The sequence below is a fragment of the Phycodurus eques genome, chromosome 14 (assembly GCF_024500275.1).
Source record: "Phycodurus eques isolate BA_2022a chromosome 14, UOR_Pequ_1.1, whole genome shotgun sequence".
Lineage (NCBI taxonomy): Eukaryota > Metazoa > Chordata > Actinopteri > Syngnathiformes > Syngnathidae > Phycodurus > Phycodurus eques.
The window spans coordinates 14,605,474-14,615,540 of NC_084538.1; the positions used below are offsets into that span (position 1 = coordinate 14,605,474).

Consider the following 10,067-nt stretch of genomic DNA (forward strand, 5'->3'; position numbering starts at 1 on the left):
AAATCAAATAAAAAAAAAAAAAACAAGACATCAGATTGTGATTATTATATTTGTCGCATATAGAATTTTCCAGCAAGTAACTGATCTGCATTTCAAGTGCTGTAAAAGTGTTACTACGTCATTTCCATTGTTTGAACTCCTTTCTGTCCTCCTAATCGAGGGCCGACTGAGACGAGCAGCTTTCAAACTCACATTTAACCCCACTGATGCTATCCACGCTCGGCTGACTGTTGACCTGCCGGTGTGTGTGGGAGAAAGGGAAGGTCTCGGAGCGTGACATCCGTCCTCTGCCGTTTGAGGAGCCTGAGGAACAGTCTATGACCATCCTCATAAACTCAGGTGCGGTGAATCGACGGAGCAGTCTCGTTCCAAAGCCCATGAAGCCCGGGCCGCGACCGGGCATCTTCCCCGCCTCTGTCTCCCCTTGGCCGAACAGCATTTTGTTGTGTCTGCCACTGTGTGCAAAACTTGCCCTCTTCTGCAGTTCGTGTGTCTTTGACTTCTCCTCAGGGCCTTTCACCAACTGAGTCTTGATGCCTAAAGGACCTTTTGGAACTGAGACTGTTTTCTCAACATCATTTGTCAGGACCCGAGGGTTCCCTTGACATTCCATCTTGTCCAGGAGACATCGGTCATCCTGCAGAGAGGCTCTCTTGAATTTGCTGGCTGACAGGCTCAAATCGTGCTCATCTCCTTGGTAAGATTGCTTTCTGATGCTCAAAAGCTCCTGGTTGAATGACTTTGCTTTCCCACACGGACGAAACGTTTGTGATGCTTTCTCTTGGGGTCCAGTTTCTTCTTTGACTTCTTTTGCGGTTGTGTCAATTGGCGAGTCGAGTGTCCTCGTCCCTCTTGGATCATGAAGTTGACAGTTTTGGAGTTGTTTGGTCGTGAAGAAAATATTTTGATGCCCCTCAGTTTGGCCTTTCTGAGTTGGCAGAGACCTCTTGTGGCGATGGTTCTGTTCATGGCTCTGCTTTCTGGGACAAGTGAAGCGGTTCCACGGTCTGTTGCCTTCCTGGATATTCATCTGCTTCTGAAATACCCCTGGTAGTTGCTCTTCTTTGCTGTTCATCTGTTTGGAAAACCTTTCCAGGACATGCCTAGGTAGTCTGTTGGGAAACTCTCCATCACTGGCATTTCCTGGATCAGCAAGCGAATCATCAGCGCCCACACTCCGTCTGTACTGCAAGTTTAGAATCTGCACACACTGGTTGTGTCCAAAGAAGTCGGCCACCTCGATGGCTGTGTGTCCGGCGTTATTCATTCTGTCCAGTCTCAGCCCAAGTCTTTTGAAAGCCCGGACCAGAAACTCAAGCACCTGACTGTGCCCAGAAAAGGCAGCGTACATTAGAGCACTGTTTCCCCAAACATCACAGATGTCTGGATCGGCATTGAACTGCACGAGAATCTTGACCACGTCTAAGTTACCCAACTCACAGGCGTGACTCAGAGCCGTGCGACCCTCTTCATCCTGGCAGTTGACATCGGCCCCTTTCTCCAGCAGGAGCCGGGCGAACTTGGCTCTCGTCCCGGCTTCTTGGAGACACACGGCATAAATTAGTGGCGTGCGACTGTTTTCTGTCTTTGAGTTGACGATTCGTCCGTCCAGGGCGTCCAAAATGAAGCGCGCAAGGTGAACTTTGCCACCGTGCATGGCATCGAGGAAGGTCTTAGTGCCGGAGCTCTGCCGTAAATCTTTGGGTCGCATCATTTGCAACACCTACTTACAGAGCTTACGAGTGAGCAGAAAGGAAAGATCACCAACCAGGAGAGCGCGCAAGTTCTCCAAAGGTCCCCTTGGACAGTGAGAGTGCTCACTCAAGACTAAGAATCGGCGAAGCGCTCTCTGTGGTTTTATACCTCCCTCTCCACACATGCCCTCCCCACGTTGCCAAGGAAACAAACGTCTGAGGACCATTATGCGGTGGCGGCATCCATTCAGCCCCAGCACTCTCTGCCTGGAGAAAAATATGTGCTGTTGGAAAAGAATAAATGCTCAAGGAGAAAAACATTGAATGTGGTTTTAATTTAAGGTTAAAAAAAAAAATACAAAAATAGAGCTTTTCTAATTTTCTGTAATGCAAATGAACTCAATTATGATTTTTCAGGTCCTCTAAAACAAGTGAGAGGCGAAGATAAAAGTCAATGTTCAAGAGCTCTTTCAGATGGAGGACAAGTGTTCCTTTTTTCCTACATTACATGCCTTGTAAACGTGGTATCTGTCACGCTATGACTGATTGCATGATTCTTTCTTCACTTTCAAGGTTTCATTACAATTTCCAGCGTGGTTATTTTTATAAGCTACCACAACAAAGGCTGCACGGGATAATTATATTACTCTTGAATTAATACAAAATAAAATTGCCAAGCTGATCTAGTACTCTTCCAAGTCCTTGCGTCCGCTCAGTCAGTGTTTAGTTTCATATTCATGTGATTATGAATATGCAACAGCTAGATAAAATAAAGGCAACACTAAATTCACCTCCCCCCCAGATCAATGCATGATATATTCTACATGAAAACTCGATTGACTGCATAGTGTAATTCACAGAGAACAAAATAACATTCGACCAGTCACTGAAAGCTAAATCATTGACTCATTGACGACTCCATTCAGAATCAGATTAGTTCACAGTCTAATCCAACATAATTGGATTGTCTTCCGCAAATTGAAACAACACACAATTTAAAAGTTCAAAATCATCTTTTAATGATTAGCTGAGGAAATACAGCTTTCAGCTTTAATTTTTTGCATCCTCTTCAAGTGCCTGTTAACTTGGAAAGCACTGAAACACACTTGCGCGCTGTCATATCCTGTTTTGTTGGCTTGTTTCCATCCATCCATTTTCCGTACCGCTTATCCTTACGAGGGTTGCGGGCGTGCTGGAGCCTATCCCAGCTTTCTTCAGGCGAGAGGCCAATGTTTACTTGTTTCCTCTGTGAACTTTTCTTTTGTGTTGCAGTTCTTCGGTGCTTGTCGGTGGGCGGAGTCTCCCGCAACGCACCTGCCCCATTCATCATCAGCAATGCATGTAGGCGTTGCAAAATGCAAAGAAATTGTACATTGCTAGTTGTCACTGCATTGCCAGTTTTGAACTCTCACGCGCATTCCGACTCATATTCTGTCCTGCCAGTAGATATTTTAATCAGCTGTTTGCTAGTAAGTACTACTGTGTCGTTCTGTTCTTCTTCCTCTGCCTTGTGTAGGTTAGAGTTTGTTTTCCCAATTACTTTTTTCCTCCTGTGGCTCTCTGTTCACCTTCCTCATTTAGTACCTGTATGATTGTTTTCATGTTGACCTTCTGTCATGTCACTTTCTGTTAGTATTTTATTTTTTTTCACGTTAGCGTGCTCCTTTCGTTGAATAACATTTGTAAAACCTGCTCCTTCTGTTGTGTTGCTTTGGGGTCCAACTATTTGCATTTTTGACTGAGCCGTAACACACGTGTTGTTAAGAAAACATTAGGAAAAGCTACCCATCAAATTGAATACAAGAGCTGCATCCTGAAATGTTCCTTCGTAAAGATAATTATGCTTAAAAGTGGATGTTTGTCATTTTAAAATTGCTTGCAAGATTTAAACAAGATGACATTGGTAGCATGACTTATTTGTAATAGTGTTACTATAACACTAAACTGTTTGAAGTATTTATTTATTTTTTGGACTCTACCATCAATTCAAAATCAAAAAGAGGTTATAAACTGACTTGTCGAGCAGAAATGTTGCTAATTCCATGTCAGCTCCGAATCCTCTCAGCTGCCTGTGGACCCTCCGCCTCTGAAAGGCAGCTCCTATGTTCACCCTTGATTTGTCTCGTGATCTGTCAGATTCCTTAAAAAAAAAAAAAAAAAAAATTATATATATATATATATATATATATATATATATATATATATATATATATACAAACTCCCTTTTAATATTGTATACTGAAATACATCGGACTGTACTTTGAATGGTATAAGGGAAGGGTGTCAAACTCATTGTAGTTGAGGTGGCACATGCAGCCCAATTTGATGTCAAAGGGGCCTGACCACTAAAATCACACCATACATCCTACTAAATAACAATACATTTACTCTTTGTTTTAAAGCAAAACAAAAATCTTTAGATTTAATGACTCAAAATCATTTTACAAAACAACCTCAGACTTCTTAAATTTTGCTTCAGTTTGTCATCTACATCTGTGCATAATTTATCACAGTGATTATTTTTTAAGGCTTTAGGTCGCAGGTATTGGGAACAGAAACATATAGTACTGTATTGCCCTTTAAAATTTAATCAGGTCATGAAGACCTAGGAATTAGAACCATTCCATTTTCTACATGAGAAAGTATTCAGAATCATTCTCAAAATCATCTTTAGTCCCCACCACCACCACGTATTTTTTCACTTTCATATTCATCCTGTGGGGTGGATTGCACCCCTTAGCTGGTCGGTTTTTGACACCACTGGTATAAGGTAACTGATTTTTAAAATGACATAAGTGTCAGTTAAGCCATTTTGTGCATGTTTGTAATGAAATGAGTCACTTAGCAAAACACAGTGCCAATTTAAGGATTTTCCTTTTTTTTTTTTTTTTTAACTGAAGTGACAGAGTCACTAACAGTTTGTTAGTGCATCACTAATTGTCCTGCTGAAACCCAATAAAACTGTTTTCCCCAACTTTTATTTCGCCAGTGCGCCCACCTTAGAGGAGTCTCGCACCACACTACATCACCAAATGTTAGAAAAAGTATGACAACTGAAATAATGATCCCGTCTCAATTTAATCAGAAATTGACGCACTGACCCTGTTAATTAAGCATCAAAATGATACACTCGCAGTAAAGCCATTACTTAGACTGTTGTATGAATGGCAACAGGTGGATACACAATTTTATTGTACCTTCTAACTTCTAATGGAAGAGCATTTAATTGTTCTTCCTATCACGATACATCACAGCTGAATATATATTTAATTAATATGTAAGCGTCATTGAATAATTTCCCGTGGCACCCCTGATGATCTCTCACGGCGCACTGGGTGGGAATCACTGCTGTAGAAACAATTCCATTCACTAAAACTAAAAATGCGACTAAGCACTAATGAATGAAATGTGGTTCATTTGGTGCTGTGAGACTTGCTAATTGGACAGACATATGCATTAAAGCAGAGATGTCATGGTAAATACCTGATCTCTCATTCATTGCTCATCTGAACCAGGCAGGAGGTACTTTGAATGCTTGATTGGAAATTAAAGCCTCTGTCAAGTTCAGGTGCTATCTGCAGCCCATAATGTTTTAATAAATCACAGGGGAGCGGCACGGTGGACGACTGGTTAGAGCGTCTGCCTCACAGTTCTGAGGACCCGGGTTCAATCCCCGGCCCCGCCTGTGTGGAGTTTGCATGTTCTCCCCGTGCCTGCGTGGGTTTTCTCCGGGCACTCCGGTTTCCTCCCAACTCCCCAAAACATGCATGCTAGGTTAATTGATGACTCTAAATTGCCCATAGGTGTGAATGTGAGTGCGAATGGTTGTTTGTTTGTGCCCTGCGATTGGCTGGCGACCAGTTCAGGGTTTACCCCGCCTCCTGCTCGATGATAGCTGGGATGGGCTCCAGCACACCCGCAACCCTTGTGAGGAGAAGAGACTCAGAAAATGGATGGATGGATGGATGGATGGATGGAAGTCACAGGGGACACTACACACGAGGCTATACAATCAACATGTCTCAAGGTTCTTCTGGGATTTTCTGATTTAATTTTCCCTCACCTAGGATCTGTTTGCCATGGGTGACCCTATCAGGGGCGTAAAGACCCAGACAATTTACCTCCTAGGATCATTGGGACACACAAACCCCTCCACCATGATAAGGTGACGGCTCAGCGAGGGTTGGCTGTTTACATATGCTTCTCAAAGAAATTGAATAGCATTGTATTTACCAGTGTCTTTAATTTAAAAGATAACGTCACCCAATTTAAAATATTCATTTAAAAAAAAAAAACATTTTAATTACATTTTTACTATGCTTGTATAATATACGATATATATGATATGCATATTAGAGTAGATACAACTTTTTTCTCAATACTGTGGTTATTATTATTATTATTATTTAAACCCTTATTTTTGCTAAAGTCTCGTATTGGATTTCATTAGCTTGTGTACAGTACCTTTTAATAAAAGAGCCTGGCAATTGTAAGAAAGAAAGGTGTTTTCCCCTCACAGCCTAAAAAAAGCAAAAGTAGCTAAATTTATTCTTTTAAACATATAACCAGTATTTTTTATAAGAATTTAAAAATATTATCGCTTAAATGGCCACACAAACCTTTCTTGAGGACTCATTGTTCAGTAGAAAATGTACAACACAAACAGTAATTAACTTGTTCCTGGGTTACCATTGAAGAAGAGGCCATCAATCTGAAATCTTTTTTGTTTTGTTTTTGCCACACTGTGCCTCAGTGTGGTTCCCCATGTACCACCTGTGTACCCCCTCCGTAATCTGTTTGGTCTGATGGAAATTCCTTTCCTGCAATGATGTGGAGGAAATGGAAAGGCTGGAGAGCTTCCAATCCATCTGCCAGCTGGCAGGGCCTACTTGGGGCCTCGCAGGCCCGCTCACGTCTGACAGCTCAATACATTGAACAAATGGATAAGAAATGTATTTTGTTGACAGCCACACTGAGCAGCGATGTCTGACACTCAGTTGCACCTAGAGAAAAGGTCTGCAGCACAGTCACTCCCAAAACGGAAGCAGCTCGAGTGGAAGGTTGAGCTGGGTCAAAGAAAACAAACACAAAAACAATCCAATGTTTGTTTACTGTAATTCAAATAGGTGTAGTGATACACACGGGTGGCTTCTGTGCAGGCAGCCTGAGTTCAGTTCCCACTCAGTGACAACGTGAATGTGAGTGTGAATGGTTGTTTCTTTATGTGTCCTGTGAGTGACTGAAGACCAGTCTAAGGTGTAGCGTGTCTTTCCCCCAATTTTTCCCTTAAATCATAGGGGAAAAAAATATTTAACTGTATAATTCCTGGCTGAAAGTAGTATATAATAAATATCCCATTAGTCTAAGCGTACCTGAGGAGTTACAACCTCCACTATAGTTCCAGGAGGAAGTTCACATCTTCTTAAATAAGCAAGTGCCCTGAGGCCCACGCTTTCGTGTTCTCTCCTACACACACGCTCTAACGACACTCATTGCTTCCAACCTCCAAATGCTCACACACTGAGAGCTTTGAGAGCTTCACTCAGAGCACAACAGATAAAGCTTTCTAAAAGCATTATGTTTAAATACTAGATTTTACTCTGGAAAGAGGTAGAGGTTGACTCATCTGCTATAAGTGCACCACATAAATGCACGGTGTCATTGTGGGTGCCGTCGCCTGATGAGCCATCTCACTCCCACCTGTCATCTGCTGTGTCATAGAGGAAATGCAAAACAAAATGTGCAGGTGGGGAAATGAATGATGGAGTTCCAAGTATGAAGTCTGCGTCTTTAACTGTAGAAAACCTAAAAAGAATGGTCATAAACCACCACAGTGTATCCCACAAGACATCTTCTGCTTTTGCTGATGTGAATTGAAGAAAGTATAGACAGTAGTTGTTCTCTTTAGCAGGGAGGTTTAAACCATATAGGCCTCTGTTTTCGTGACTTTCGTAAATCCAGTTCATAACTCTGCCAGGAGGCAGGTTAGGCCCGGTGTTGGTAATTTTGTGGACCAGCATACGGCAGCGTATTTAAAAGCGCTGGTCTGGGCATGTTCACAGCCGGCTTCAATCCTGTCCAATCGAAGCGGCTCCTCTCATTCCCTTTAAATGCGGCCCAATAGTCGCATGGAGACATCTCTATATGCAGAAGATACATCCGTGCGTGACTGGAGCATTGAACGTTACCATGTACCCTTCTTAAATACAGAATAAGCTGGTGGCTTAAATATGTCTGTAGTTGATTGTGCACAAATTGATTTGTGCAATGATTCAGAGGGTTACATGCCCGCTGTTGACTACGTCTGTCATCCACCACACTTAGCTGCAGAGCTTGTGTGTCTGTCTCCCTGATGTGCCCTGATCAAATTCACCATAATTGCATTAGATCACCTGCACCAGAAGTTAAACGTGGTCCCACTAGGTGTAATTTTAAACGGACTTTCTGCGCATTTCTAAAGGCAAACCCTCGCTGCACTGACACGTCTAGCGTGGTGCAGACAGTTCTGCCAAATTGGCAAACACACACAAGGAGTCTCAAGATACGGCAGTTTTCACACAGAAGTGCCCCACAATAACCAGTGGGATATATTCCAGTCACTGTAGGCTTTTGTAGCTCAAACTTGTAGGAATGTTTAGACATAAGAAAGACATAGTGGTTAAATTTGGCAGGGTTGTTAACAACACTTTTCTCTGCGGTGTGCCAAATTTACGAGATTTATTTTAACTTTCGAGTGACCTCAATAATTAGCATCTCTGGCGAATATGATGCATTTCATTTGAAGGATGTTTTTGTCAAGTTATTAAGTCAACTGAAGTCAGTTATTAGATAATCCTCAATAATAAGATTCATCATCAATATGCTCAGTTGACATACGGACGGATGAACAAACCATTTTTCTTTGTACTTTTGTCAAGAGCTTCATGACACATCAGGAGATTTGGGTTTGAATCCCCGACGGAACGTTTCTGTGCGGAGTTGGATTTTATAGGTCCTGTATATTGAATAGGTGTGACTGTGAGTGTGAATGGTTGTGTGGACTGTGACTGACTGGCTGACGACCAGTCCACGGTGTACCCGCCCGTAGTCAACTGGGCTCCGATTACCCACTACCATTATGAGGATAGGCGCGATACAAAATGGATGTTTTGAGTGATATTGTTTGATTGTAATTGTTTGTGACATTTACCTTGTATGCAAATATCACTGTCACATCACCTTGGCTCGTTGCCAGGAGCTTGTGATCATTTCCGGAACAAGAGAAGCAAAAGAAGTGGAGTCATTTACAGTCAAAATCAGGCACTTTTGCGATTAAAAAACACCACAAGCAGCTGCAAGAGTGGACTACATTATTGGATCTGCATTTTTGTAATGTAAGCTAAACAAGCATTCACCCCTGTAAGTGTATAGTTGAATAGTAACCACCTGGCAGCACCGAACCCAAATGTAAGTACAGTTTAATAGAGGCAGAATGAATAACTATCAACTGCTAAACTACAGGTGATGCAACAACAATAACTTGCAATTGAAACTTTGTGCTGCGTGTGAAACGTTTTCTGTGAGAATCCTCGCTGTGGTTTAAATGCCAGTGTATGTAGAATCATCAACACGGACGTGCGCCCGCACACACACACACACACACGCACGTGCACACAGCTTGTGACTAGAAGAGCTTGTGCAGGCGGAGGTTGTGTGGGATGTGTAGGAGGTGTGGGTGCTGCTTCGTATTCATCCAAGATGGCATCCGCTTCATGGGAAGATGGACTCAGGAGCATGACTTCCCCACCTCTTGTGGCTCCTCACAGAGCACACAAGAGGAACAAATACACTGCTACATTATAGTCATGTCATGTGTGATTATCGAACCAAGAAGCGCGTCTTTATTTCTGTTTTGGCCCATTGTAATGTTACAGTTAGGGGAGGTAAATTGAAACACTGTGCAGAGCAGAGCAGAGCATTTTGATTGAAGCACGTGGAACAGAAGAGTGCAGAAGACCAAAGATTCACTTTTCCTTGCATGCGCTACAAGGATTGTGTGCAGGATTGCTCCCGGTAACACTTTTCCTTCATCCAAATAAAAGCTTGCTCTGGAGGTTTGTTATGTAATTTCAAACAAGCGCGGAGCCAACTTTGTGCAATAGTTTAAACACTTTCAATACAATTCATAACCCATTTACAACACATCAACACACACACACACGCACACACACACACACACACACACACACACACTAGACTCAGGGTCGCACTAGCCTCTTGAGCAGCATTGGGGTTTTGTCATCTAATTTATATATGTCTTATTTACCTTGGTTCTCTGACCTTGACTACGTTGCACACGTCACCTGATCTTTGATATTGCACATTCAATTAATA

General features: G+C 42.3%; 1 protein-coding gene across 1 annotated transcript; it reads right to left on the minus strand.

Moving 5' to 3' along the window:
- Positions 1–151: 151 nt before the first annotated feature.
- On the minus strand, positions 152–1,714 carry LOC133413258 (ankyrin repeat domain-containing protein 18B). Its single transcript, XM_061697386.1, has one exon. It carries the CDS (start codon positions 1,712–1,714, stop codon positions 152–154), a length of 1,563 nt encoding a protein of 520 aa, XP_061553370.1.
- Between the last annotated feature and the right edge of the window lie 8,353 nt (positions 1,715–10,067).

What these genes read in the sequence shown, in the direction of transcription:
- LOC133413258 (XM_061697386.1), bottom strand. Translation starts at nt 1,714, where the DNA reads ATGATGCGACCCAAAGATTTACGGCAGAGCTCCGGCACTAAGACCTTC.